The 13,406-nt window shown below is 41.5% G+C and overlaps 1 protein-coding gene across 1 annotated transcript in view; it reads left to right on the top strand.

Moving 5' to 3' along the window:
- The window catches only part of LOC139468576 (putative pyridoxal-dependent decarboxylase domain-containing protein 2), a 48,012-nt gene that overhangs the window by 11,736 nt on the left and 22,870 nt on the right, over positions 1–13,406 (top strand). Inside the window, exons 7-20 of the mRNA XM_071250638.1 lie at positions 32–100; positions 1,006–1,084; positions 1,392–1,476; positions 2,072–2,192; positions 2,577–2,732; positions 3,417–3,467; positions 5,687–5,761; positions 6,234–6,297; positions 8,763–8,851; positions 9,524–9,629; positions 10,027–10,085; positions 10,238–10,350; positions 11,389–11,513; positions 12,083–12,201. Coding sequence (XP_071106739.1) covers positions 32–100; positions 1,006–1,084; positions 1,392–1,476; positions 2,072–2,192; positions 2,577–2,732; positions 3,417–3,467; positions 5,687–5,761; positions 6,234–6,297; positions 8,763–8,851; positions 9,524–9,629; positions 10,027–10,085; positions 10,238–10,350; positions 11,389–11,513; positions 12,083–12,201 — 1,311 coding nt within the window. The remainder of the gene's footprint in view (positions 1–31; positions 101–1,005; positions 1,085–1,391; positions 1,477–2,071; positions 2,193–2,576; positions 2,733–3,416; positions 3,468–5,686; positions 5,762–6,233; positions 6,298–8,762; positions 8,852–9,523; positions 9,630–10,026; positions 10,086–10,237; positions 10,351–11,388; positions 11,514–12,082; positions 12,202–13,406) is intronic.

The raw sequence follows: 13,406 nt of genomic DNA, 5'->3' as shown, positions 1-13,406 counted from the left end.
TAGAAAGTCATTCCCATGTCGTGTGTTTCAGCTTGGCTTGCCCTTGTCCTGCATCTGTACAGTTCCCTGTAACACCATGTTCGGATCCAGCAGCAAGATGGTGAGTGGTGATGGACTGTAGCTGCTGTCACACGACATCCGTCCATTTGATTGTGGCTCTCTTGAACTTCACATCATAGTTGAACATCATATATCACATAAAAACTATATAAGATTCGAAATTATATATTCTTTTCAATATTTCTTTCTCATGTTCTCTTTGTTAAAAATACCCGTGAAGATCCGAGGAAACAGGTCTACAGCAACCCATGCTTGCCATAAAAGGCGACTCAGTTTATAAGAGGCAACTAACGGGATCGGGTGGTCAGACTCGCTGACTTGGTTGATGGATGTCATCGTATCTCAAACATGTAGATCGATGCTCATTATGTCATCACTGGATTGTCTGGCCCATACTTGATTATTTACAGACCGCCGTCATGTAGCTGAAATATTGCTGAGTGTGGCGTTAAACAACAAACAAACAAACTTTGTCAAAAACGCAACATCAATTGTAAAGGTAATCAGAATTAATCCAGTGTACCGAAACCTTTTGTAAACTGGCATATTCTGAGATAAGAATGTATTGAAAAATTAATACTATGGCATGTGGCGATCATTTTCATTGCCTAGGGCAAATATCACATGGTCGTTTTCTTACCTCCAACTCTAGATGGCCCGTGTGTGACGATGTCATGAGACATCCTGATTTGTGTGTAATCTGTTGCAGGATGTGGCCATGTGTGACGATGTCATGAGACATCCTGATTTGTGTGTAATCTGTTGCAGGATGTGGCCATGTGTGACGATGTCATGAGACATCCTGATTTGTGAGTAATTTGTTGCAGGATGTGGCCATGTGTGACGATGTCATGAGACATCCTGATTTGTGTGTAATCTGTTGCAGGATGTGGCCATGTGTGACGATGTCATGAGACATCCTGATTTGTGTGTAATCTGTTGCAGGATGTGGCCATGTTGGAGAAACTCATCCAGGATGACATTGCAGCAGCCAAGACCCCGGTCCTCCTTGTGGCTTTTGCAGGTATGTGATGTACGACGTGTCACGCCACTACCGGTAGCTGCTACTCTGGATCATTGTCGTGTCATTCCTGGCTCTGTTGCTGGTACTGCTACAACAGAAGATGTAACAGAAATATTCCTTTACTAACTACGAAACTGTTCACAAATATATGGCAATTGTCATTCATTTTGAATATTTCAATTGTTACCCCACAGACATTGTTACAAATATTGCCATGTTTACATGGTTTAGGCAGCAAAATTATTATTTTCATTGTGTTGAAGGAAGATGTAAGATTGTTACTGAATATGTAATTGTCATATTTCAGGTACACCAGTAGTTGGCCATGTTGACAAACTCGGAAGACTTCAAGAAATTTGTCAGTCCAATTCCATCTGGCTACATGTGGAAGGGTACGTCTCCTTCAGGGACATATTGGTCATAGAGGTCAAGCGTGGATTATAACGTTCAACTTAAAATGAGTTAAAGCACACCTGATTCCTTCACATTACGTCATGGCATACTGATTATCTGTAGTAAAATACAGGGGCAGAGGTGGCCCAGTAGTCTAAGACTGTGTAGAGTTGCAGCCCATGGCCACGCCAGAAACCTACGATCCTGGGTTTGAATCCTGGTTTGCCCTGATTATGTTTCTAGGTTTGACAGCACCATTCCCGTGCTCCCGTGCATCGCATCAGTCACTATAGTAATATGAAAGGATTGGTGTTCTTTAACTTCTTTTGAGTAGTATATGAAGTAAGATTTATCATTCTGAGCTTTCGGTTAGATAAATAATATGTATGCCATTTGAACAAGTATTGACATTAGACTAATAAGCAACTCATTGATAATGTAACAGCAGAGTTCAAGGTGAAGAGGGCCCTTGGGACCGTGAGATTATATCATACACTACGTTTATCAAGGATGCCCTCTATCTAAATGACAAGGACACCTTGACCTAACACTAATATAGGTAAAATATATTGATGAAGTGTAACTATTTTTCAGAAACAACTTGGCAACACTGACCATGTTCTCAGTCCCTACCTCTGTGCAATCAGCCAAGTCTGGAGACAGTCTCACGATCAACGTCAGCAACTGGCTAGGCATCCCCGCCCTCCCACATGCAGTATCCTTATATAGCACCGCCACATATAGTCTTGCCTTCAGAAATTGTAATGGTTAATTTACAGGATGCCAATATTTGATTATATCGCTGGACTATGATTGACTGTAGTGGTCACTTGTTCATTACCAAGTTGAACTCAATTTCTTTGTCAACAGAGAATTATTGCACTTTTCTGAAAATGTTCCATGGAATCAACACCTGATGCTGTTTTGTTTGCTTTACAAACAAGTCAGCATTCTTTATTATTCCCCAAATTAATAAAAGTGAAAAAGTTTGCAATTAATTTATTTTTATTGATATTCAGTTCAAACAAATATTTTAATCAGGCTATATGTGTGAAATGTAGTATGCAGTGTTTGGTCTATTTCTTTAACGTTGTCCTAGACACTGTACAAATCAACCGACCCAACTCTTGACCATGCAGCTGGCCTCAACACCTTCGTGTCACAGCTCAAGCTGAGTTGTCTCCCTTTGTGGATCTGTCTGCAGAGTCTCGGCCATGACGGTATCGTGGAGAGAGTGAAGCATTCGTGTGATTTGGTGAGTGAACATTCAGCTGACATTCATAGTTATCAATATCTTGTTCATATTAACATTTTCTTGCACTTTTTATCTATTGTTTAATCCTATCTGTAGTGTAAGCTCTGAATGTTTCATTTTCATTCCTGTCACTACAAGATAATAGGACGAATTATATGTGTGGTGACAGGGAGGTATTGTTTGTGTGGCGTTGTTGCAGGGGTTTTAGGTGCATGCTGAAAGATTTCAGGAACGGTGATGTTAAATTCAGTTCTATTTACTAGAGTGTCAACATTGTTCTTGCTAAAAAAATAATAGTCTTGGTTCTCAGTGCCGCCCACATCGTCATACAGTTCGTCGCATGTTTCGTTTTTATTATAAAAAAAATAAATCTTTAAATGTTCCAAGTCCAGCGGTAGTCAAATACTGTTTTCCAGTATTTTACTCATCAAGGAATACATTTATGTAGGGAGGCCCTTTCCAAGGTTGATTGTACACAAGTGTTTATCTGGTTACACACTAGTTTGAACAACCTAAAAAATTAAAAGGCACTGCCTGCCCACACTAAATTTTCAAAAAAACATGAGAACTGATTCTTTTCTGTTTTTAAGCCTTAGGCTTTTCATTTATATGGCAAGAAGTGTGTCTTGTACTTGTACTTACATAATCCTCGTCTCTTGTTGATCAGCTTCTTTCATGTTTCAGGCCAAGTCACTGACAGAGTTGTTGGGAGAGATATCAACAATAAAACATGTGGTGAGTGACGTGTGTGTAAGTAAGGATAAGATTCATGGATGAACAACTTTATTACAGTTAGGAACAACCTACATCGAAATGTCGCTCCCAACTGTAATAAAGAAGTTGTTCATCCACATATCATATCCTTTCTTAGTACTCAACTTCTAAATGCCTCTCAAAGAACTTGTGTGTGTCGGGTGTCAAACTGAAGCACCATGTGTTGTAGTACTAGTACCAGTTATTTCCCTCTGTGTTGAACATATCTTAGTTAAATCCAAGGTGATTGTACTCAGTTACTATGGAAACCTACCATAGCCCCCAACTTACTCATAAGGTTATTTAGGGAAAATGCTTCCAGTACCATCAACACAGAGAATAGTCAGTGGTGTTAAAGGGAGTTAACTCCTGAAGGAATCACGAGGGAATCATTAAGTAAATGATTATATGAGTGCTTTCGAAAACATCACATTCTGTTCAGTTGCATGAACATGATACAGGTTTGGAAAGGTTCGCTGAAGTTACAAGACATTAAACAGCTTGTCCATGAGAGTGAATTGGAAGGATGAGGTGGCCAGCCTGGGCTTACGTACCAGTCATTCCTCATCATCAACGTACAGACCCCGGAACGCCACCTGCTGATGTGAAACCTAACGTATAGAGATAAACGTACAGACCCCGGAACGCCACCTGCTGATGTGAAACCTAACTTATAGAGATAAACGTACAGCCCTGGAACGCCACCTGATGATGTGAAATCTAACTTATAGAGATAAACGTACAGCCCTGGAACGCCACCTGCTGATGTGAAACCTGACTTATAGAGATAAACATACAGACCCCGGAACGCCACCTGCTGATGTGAAACCTGACTTATAGAGATAAACATACAGACCCCGGAACGCCACCTGCAGAGGTGAAACCTAACGTATAGAGATACACGTACAGACCCTGGAACGCCACCTGCTGATGTGAAACCTAACTTATAGAGATAAACATACAAACCCCAGAACGCCACCTGCTGATGTGAAATCTAACTTATAGAAATAAACATACAAACCCCAGAACGCCACCTGATGATGTGAAACCTAACTTACAGAGATGAACATACAGACCCCGGAACGCCACCTGCAGAGGTGAAACCTAACTTATAGAGATAAACATACAAACACCGGAACGCCACCTGCAGAGGTGAAACCTAACGTATAGAGATAAACGTACAGACCCCGGAACGCCACCTGCAGAGGTGAAACCTAACGTATAGAGATAAACGTACAGACCCCGGAACGCCACCTGCTGAGGTGAAACCTAACTTATAGAGATAAACATACAGACCCCGGAACGCCACCTGCAGAGGTGAAACCTAACGTATAGAGATAAACATACAAACACCGGAACGCCACCTGCAGAGGTGAAACCTAACGTATAGAGATAAACGTACAGACCCCGGAACGCCACCTGCAGAGGTGAAACCTAACGTATAGAGATAAACGTACAGACCCCGGAACGCCACCTGCTGATGTGAAACCTAACGTATAGAGATAAACGTACAGACCCCGGAACCCCACCTGCTCATGTGAAACCTAAAGTATAGAGATAAACGTACAGACCGCGGAACGCCACCTGCTGATTTGAAATCTAACTTATAGAGATAAACGTACAGACCCCGGAACACCACCTGCTGAGGTGAAACCTAACTTATAGAGATAAACGTACAGCCCTGGAATGCCACCTGCTGAGGTGAAACCTAACTTACAGAGATAAACGTACAAACCCCGGAACGCCACCTGCTGAGGTGAAACCTAACTTACAGAGATGAACATACAGACCCCGGAACACCACCTGCTGAGGTGAAACCTAACTTATAGAGATAAACATACAAACCCCGGAACGCCACCTGCTGAGGTGAAACCTAACTTACAGAGATAAACGTACAGGCAGACCCAGAAACACCACTCACCCCTTATTGTACAAAATTAGTTTGTGAAATGTAAAATCATCATTAAGAAAGACAGACATAAATAAAAGCTTTTTTCTTCTAGTTAAATATACCTGTATTGGAACAGTTGTCTGTGCATTGGTCCATGCTGTCTGTACATTGTAGATACTGAGGTTGTATATGTTGGAGTGACTGACCCTTGTGACTGACCCTTTTGACTGTTCCTTGTGACTGACTCTTGTGACTGACCCTTGTGACTTACTCTTGTGACTGACCCTTGTGACTGACTCTTGTGTTTCAGAGTGTAGAAAAGAAGGAATCTAAGAAGACTGCTCGGTCATTTGGGGACCTCATCAGTCAGGCTATCAGTGCACTGGTAAGATTCTTCTTGACATACAACGAGTAATAGTGCAAGGTCTTGGAGCTTGGAGATAAATGCCACCAGTCTTTTGCTGATTAAATTGTGATCCCTGTGGGGATTCTGGGTTAGATATAGCAACCTATGCTGGTCGTAAGAGGTGACCAATGGATGGAGTAGTAAGGCTCGGTTACTTGGTTGATAGAGTGTCATCATGACCCAATGGTGTGGATCATTGCTCACAATATTGATCACTGGATTGTCTGCTCCAGAATCAATTATTAACAGGCTGACCATGTATTGTTGGAATATTGCTGAGTGTGGTGTAGAACAAGAAACAAACTATCATTTTGTGAGCTTTTCGTATGATTAGAAAATTATCAATATTGAAAAGGATTATGATTAATGATCTTGATCATTTGCTCAAGATGGATGTTTAGTTATAACATAGTCCTGTGATGTACAGGTAAATACATTCGTGTGATTTCAGGTTGTGTTTGAGATTGTCACGCCTACCGTCGTGTTTCGCTATTGTGAAGACCCCACTGCTCCAGGTAGAGTATTTGCTATATCTGCTCTTCCATGCGTTACCCAGTAACTCAGACACGCAGCCACTGGAACTCCCTGTGTTTCTATTCAAACACTTGCTAGAAAGAGAAACAGTAACAAGATGAAAGTCTCTGAAAAGTTACAAGTGACCTGCTTGTATACAGCAGTTGAGTTCTTATAGACAGGAAATAAGTTAAACCAGTCTATTTGGGTAGTCCAAGAATTTGGGTATCTAGATTAACAGGAATTAACTTTAAGTATAATGTCAAGTAGGGCTGGCTAAAAAGAATAATAATCAGAATTATCATTGATGGGAAGAAATATTAATGATTATTGATATGAAAATTGTGTCATCGATAATATATTACATGATGTGATGAAATAAAGTTTAGATTTAGACATGTTGTTGTCAATCATGTCAAGTGATGATGATGGATAGCAACTGTTTGTTATATCTTAAATGTCTAAAAGGTGATCCATGCACAAATGTGCTACCAATGTGAAATATTGCTTTCTTTCGGACTTTTTTTTACGTATTTGTTCAAAGTACTTCTCCGATATATTCGATAATTGATCGATATTGAGTTAATAATTATCGTTCTCTATGATCTGTATCGATAGCCAGCCCTAGTCTAAATGTTAACAGGACATCTCTCCATACAAACAAACTAGACAGTGCTAGGGAACATTTCATATCTGAGAGTATGAAACTCTGAGGGGTTGTGACCCCTAGTCTTGTGTGAGATTGATATCCATGTCTGTGTGTCTCCAGGAGTGGTTATGGCCCCCTACACTTGTGTGAGATTGATATCCATGTCTGTGTGTCTCCAGGAGTGGTTATGGCCCCCTACACTTGTGTGAGATTGATATCCATGTCTGTGTGTCTCCAGGAGTGGTTGTGGCCCCCTACTCTTGTGTGAAATTGATATCCATGTCTGTGTGTCTCCAGGAGTGGTTGTGGCCCCCTACTCTTGTGTGTGATTGATATCCATGTCTGTGTGTCTCCAGGAGTGGTTGTGGCCCCTACTCTTGTGTGAGATTGATATCCATGTCTGTGTGTCTCCAGGAGTGGTTATGGCCCCCTACTCTTGTGTGAGATTGATATCCATGTCTGTGTGTCTCCAGGAGTGGTTATGGCCCCCTACTCTTGTGTAAGATTGATATCCATGTCTGTGTGTCTCCAGGAGTGGTTGTGACCCCTACTCTTGTGTGTGAGATTGATATCCATGTGTGTGTGTCTCCAGGAGTGGTTGTGGCCCCTACACTTGTGTGAGATTGATATCCATATCTGTGTGTCTCCAGGAGTGGTTGTGGCCCCTACTCTTGTGTGAGATTGATATCCATGTGTGTGTGTCTCCAGGAGTGGTTGTGGCCCCCTACACTTGTGTGAGATTGATATCCATGTCTGTGTGTCTCCAGGAGTGGTTGTGGCCCCCTACTCTTGTGTGTGATTGATATCCATGTCTGTGTGTCTCCAGGAGTGGTTGTGGCCCCTACTCATGTGTGAGATTGATATCCATGTGTGTGTGTCTCCAGGAGTGGTTATGGCCCCCTACTCTTGTGTGTGATTGATATCCATGTCTTTGTGTCTCCAGGAGTGGTTGTGGCCCCCTACTCTTGTGTGAGATTGATATCCATGTCTGTGTGTCTCCAGGAGTGGTTGTGGCCCCCTACACTTGTGTGAGATTGATATCCATATCTGTGTGTCTCCAGGCGTGGTTGTGGCCCCTACTCTTGTGTGAGATTGATATCCATGTCTGTGTGTCTCCAGGAGTGGTTGTGGCCCCTACTCTTGTGTGAGATTGATATCCATGTGTGTGTGTCTCCAGGAGTGGTTGTGGCCCCTACTCTTGTGTGAGATTGATATCCATATCTGTGTGTCTCCAGGAGTGGTTATGGCCCCCTAGTCTTGTGTGAGATTGATATCCATGTCTGTGTGTCTCCAGGAGTGGTTGTGGCCCCTACTCTTGTGTGAGATTGATATTCATATCTGTGTGTCTCCAGGAGTGGTTATGGCCCCCTAGTCTTGTGTGAGATTGATATCCATGTCTGTGTGTCTCCAGGAGTGGTTGTGGCCCCTACTCTTGTGTGAGATTGATATCCATGTCTGTGTGTCTCCAGGAGTGGTTGTGGCCCCCTACTCTTGTGTGAGATTGATATCCATGTCTGTGTGTCTCCAGGAGTGGTTGTGGCCCCTACTCTTGTGTGAGATTGATATCCATGTCTGTGTGTCTCCAGGAGTGGTTGTGGCCCCTACTCTTGTGTGAGATTGATATCCATGTCTGTGTGTCTCCAGGAGTGGTTGTGGCCCCTACTCTTGTGTGAGATTGATATCCATGTCTGTGTGTCTCCAGGAGTGGTTGTGGCCCCTACTCTTGTGTGAGATTGATATCCATGTCTGTGTGTCTCCAGGAGTGGTTGTGGCCCCTACTCTTGTGTGAGATTGATATCCATGTCTGTGTGTCTCCAGGAGTGGTTGTGGCCCCCTACGCTGTGAGTGGAGAGGAGAAGCAGGAAGAGGATCAGGAGGCAGTGTACTACGATGCTCTCAACACATGGGTAGGTCACCAGCAGCAGTAACCAACCAGTGATGGGATGTCAGTCAAGCGTGACGACTTCTGTAAGCTCTGAGCCTTTAGCAAGGGACTTGCAGTGTTTGTCTTGGAGGATATATAAAATGTTGTTTTGAGCGTAGTTTATTGTATTTTACCTTTATTCTTAGCTCATAGACCCCCAAATCATGTGACTGACAGTGTCACTGACCTCACATATAGACTCGTACCATGATCAGTATTGATCTGTCACGTGATGAATAGTTACTCGTCTGCTACAAAACAAGATGGTGTCTGGTACTAAAATATTACAGTTTGCAGCTAAGTTACTGAAATCAAACAGAGGATGGTTTAAAAGCTTCATTAAGTGAATTTCTGTACAACAATACGAATGATTACCCTTTATGAGGTCAATATGCGGGAAAAAAAGGACCCTTGGACCCGGCCCATTCAGCAGTCTGACAGGACCTCGGCCAGCCATTTTGGTCCAGGCAGACCACCTAAGGGGTCGTTAATAATTTGTTTGATGAATGATTTAAAGAAATTTGAATGTGCAATAGAACCAACACACAGATGTCCATATCATAGGGGTGTAATAACCAGACCACTATTACACCCCTGCTGGTTTATAGGGCTTGTGAATGCATTTTGAATGGGATTGTATACTGTATTTCCCCAGCTTGCTGAGACCCTGCAGACCAACTGCCCGAAGGTTCCAGTGCAAGCCGTGGAGGTGGACAGAGAGGGCGTGTGTATACGATACGCTCCTCTAGAGACAGCACAAGGTGGGCTTCCTACTGTCAGTAGCCTGGCCAATGGCTTTATGATGTAAAATAGGCAATTATGTTCCCTATAAAAGTGGAATGAATGAGTGACTTTTTACAGACATATTTCATGCTGATTTTGGCAGTACTCGAGGCATATCATGACAGGGGACACCTGACCTGTGCCCTTGTGGGGACTCAGACCTGCTTTAGTGCTTTAACAACTGGGTTACCCCACATCCCCGAGGAAATATCTGAAATACTGATGATTATGTTTCAAAAAGTAAGATGTGTGTTTTAATTGATAACAGATTATAATATTGTTATATTATTTCGAGAAGCCTTTAAGTAATATGTAATTTATTTGTATTGATGTAATAAGTTTACTTATTTGTATGTGAATTAATTTGTCTTCCAGGACGAGGCACATCAGAGGAGGATGTGAAGAACTTTGTAATTTGTATGAGGGAAAATCTGGTAAGTTTATTGTGTGTTTACTACCATGGAATTCTGTGTCATTAAATCATATTCCTTGAAACTTAAATCTTTTGAGACTGCCATAACTATGTTTGGTCTTAAAAACCTACCGTTTTTCCCAAATCCACATCACTGTGTACTCCCTGTTTCAGTCCGTGTTAGATGCCACTTGTCTTCAGCGGAAGAGGTTCCGATCTATAGTGTCGTCTCACAGCAATCTGGCTCTAGTGGACATAGATAACTGGGCCGGTCTCGGGGCTGTCAGGTACGTCTGCTGCCCAGGGTTGAACCCTCATTGGACTGCATGGTCAAATATCATCATCTAGCTTTCAAATTCAATCTAGTCTGCTGGCCCAAGACTATTAAATTATGCTAAGGAGAAATGAAAGTCCATTGATGGTAGTCCTCATTAAGTAGTAGTGTTTGAGGGCTATAATTCTGACAATCTCATTAAAATCAGATCTTAGTTTTCACTACCAATAAACAAAGATCTGAGGACATCCCATTACAGGTCACGTCAGACCGATCTCTGACCTTGCGCGATCTCTGACTGACCAATGGAATGACCAATCGGAAGGCATTTTTCTCGTACTTTACGGCACTAATTTCAAATTAGCGACTACGCTTCGAAACATATTTTGACAATTTCTCGATTACATATTAAAACCTAAACAAAAGAACACTCTGGAATGGCAAATAGTCTAGATTGGTCTAGATTGTATGGATTCTGTCGTTTAACCCGTAACTAACGTTCACAATACCCTGTGTTAAAGTTTTCGAGGATGTATGATTAGAAATCACATTCCGACTGTCACTTTCATGATCTGGTAAGCGACGCTCTGATTGGTTGGATGAAAGGTCGTTCTGACGTGACCCCTAATGGGATGTCTTCAGATCTTTGTTTAGCGATAGACTGTCAATTCCACACAGCCTTATTAGGAGAAGACTGTCAATTCCACACAGCCTTATTAGGAGAAGACTGTCAATTCCACACAGCCTTATTAGGAGAAGACTGTCAATTCCACACAGCCTTATTAGGAGAAGACTGTCAATTCCACACAGCCTTATTAGGAGAAGACTGTCAATTCCACACAGCCTTATTAGGAGAAGACTGTCAATTCCACACAGCCTTATTAGCAGAAGACTGTCAATTCCACACAGCCTTATTAGCAGAAGACTGTCATAACTTGCAACATAGACTCTTGACAGTCATCATAGCAATAAAACCAAATTTGGAACATAAGCCTTAACTGTGTTTTGTAACTGATTTGTGAAAGTGACCTTGAAAGTTACTTGTTTTCAGGTACATCCCGGAGATGTGGCTCAACAAGATGGCTGACCTGCCCGACAATGGAAAGAATGAGGTCAACAATCTCAACAGTGAACTGGTCCATAAACTCAAGGCTATGGACACCGCATTCTCTACAGGTAATTGCCCACTCCTATATCAGTATATGTAAAGCTCTGCTTATCAAAGCATGTATCTTCCATGACAGAACTCTGTGTTAGTGCTGACTTTGTCTCCTTGCGGACATAAATAGTGTAGTTGAAAGGAGAAAATACATTTCAAGTATAAAATATATTTCAAGTATAAAATATATTTTCAACCCTTATTCTGGATTGTAGATTAAGTGCCCCGGGCCGGCAAACTGGAACACAAGTGTTTTTTTGTTCAAAATTGAAATATTTTTTAAGTTTTTTCATTTTTGTAAATTCAGAGGTATTTTTACATTGCATTCAATGCAGTAATATAAACTTGGCATGAAAACCCCCTTTTCTCAGTGAAATACATGTTACCTCTACAAAGCCCTTAAATTAGTAATTAGTTATTATATATCTTAACATGAATTGGCCAATTTTTAACATCCCTTAGGGAGTTTCTACTGACATTTGCTGCAGACGTAGGTCTAACATTGGGCTCAGCAGGTCTAGGTAACTAACTCCCTGCTGTGTCAGGAAAGTTTGTTGTTTTAACGATGCTGACTTGTCCGTCACAGGCCACACAGATGACGACTCCGTGTGTGTGAGGTTTGGGCTCATCACAGAAAGCACTGACATCGAGGAGCTGGTCTCCCTCGTCTTCACCACAGGCAAGGAGGTGGAAGAGTCATCTAAGGTAGACAACTCTTTCTTATATTTGAGGTTGTAGCACCATGTGCATACCGGTATGCTGTTTTTTCTGGATAGAGAAGTGTAATTGTGTACTTGCAGTAACATCATCAGTACCGACGTGAAGCTGAAGTATTCTCTACACTAGAAACAATTGTATCCTCTCAACGGAACATTAGGCCAAAAAGATAATAGGCTTGGTTCCTAGGCACCGCCCGCATTATCATTAAGTCTGCCGCAAGTTTCTTTTTTCTTTCCATTTTAAGAAAAAAAATCTTTGAATATTCCCGACTCGAACACATGACCCCGGCAGTGAAATGTTACAATAATTAAGAACAAGATGATTTCGCAAAAACTATTTATAAACAAAATTTGGTTACGTCCTAGCTTGAACAACTCAAAAAAACAAACAAAAACCCCTGCCTGCCCCCACTATATTCTCAAAAGCCATTGCCTGAGAACCAATTCTTATATTTTTTTAAGCCTTATTGGAGGATCATTTGCTAAAGTAGCATATTTGTAATGAGTCAGCACAAAGTAATGTAATGTTAGAAATAATTTTTTAGTACATGAAAAAATGTGATGCCATTGAAAAGGTACCGGGTATGAGGAAGTATGCCATTTTATGATGCCTACTATTTTAAAGATATTATTTCTATGTATATATTCATTTTTAATAGTAAGTGTGGGACATATTAAAGCTAAAATTTATATTAAGAATCAATAACTAATGTGACTTAAAATGTTTTGTTTTGTTTTTTCCCTGCCTATGTTCTCTGTCCATGTTCTCTGTTCATGTTCTTTGTCCATGTTCACTGTCAATGTCCTTTGTTCATGTTCTCTGTCCTTGTTCTCTGTTCATGTTCTTTGTGGATGTTCTCTGTCCATTTTCTTTGTTGTTTTCTGTTCATGTTCTCTGTCCAAGTTCTTTGTTTATGTTCTTTGCTCATGTTCTCTGTCCATGTTCTCCATCCATGTTCTTTGCTCATGTTCACTGTCCATGTTCTCCATCCATGTTCTTTGCTCATGTTCTCTGTCCATGTTCTCCATCCATGTTCTTTGCTCATGTTCTCTGTCCATGTTCTCCATCCATGTTCTTTGCTCATGTTCACTGTCCATGTTCTCCATCCATGTTCTTTGTCCATGTTCACTGTCCATGTTCTCACCTGGTTCTCTGTCTATGTTCTCTGTTCATGTTCTCTGTCCATGTTC

The sequence above is a fragment of the Haliotis cracherodii genome, unplaced genomic scaffold (genome assembly GCF_022045235.1).
Source record: "Haliotis cracherodii isolate W230 unplaced genomic scaffold, xgHalCrac1.p SCAF_2, whole genome shotgun sequence".
NCBI classification, from domain to species: Eukaryota; Metazoa; Mollusca; class Gastropoda; order Lepetellida; family Haliotidae; genus Haliotis; species Haliotis cracherodii.
Note: the sequence above shows the minus strand (reverse complement) of the source record. Positions and strands in the feature narration are given on the sequence as shown.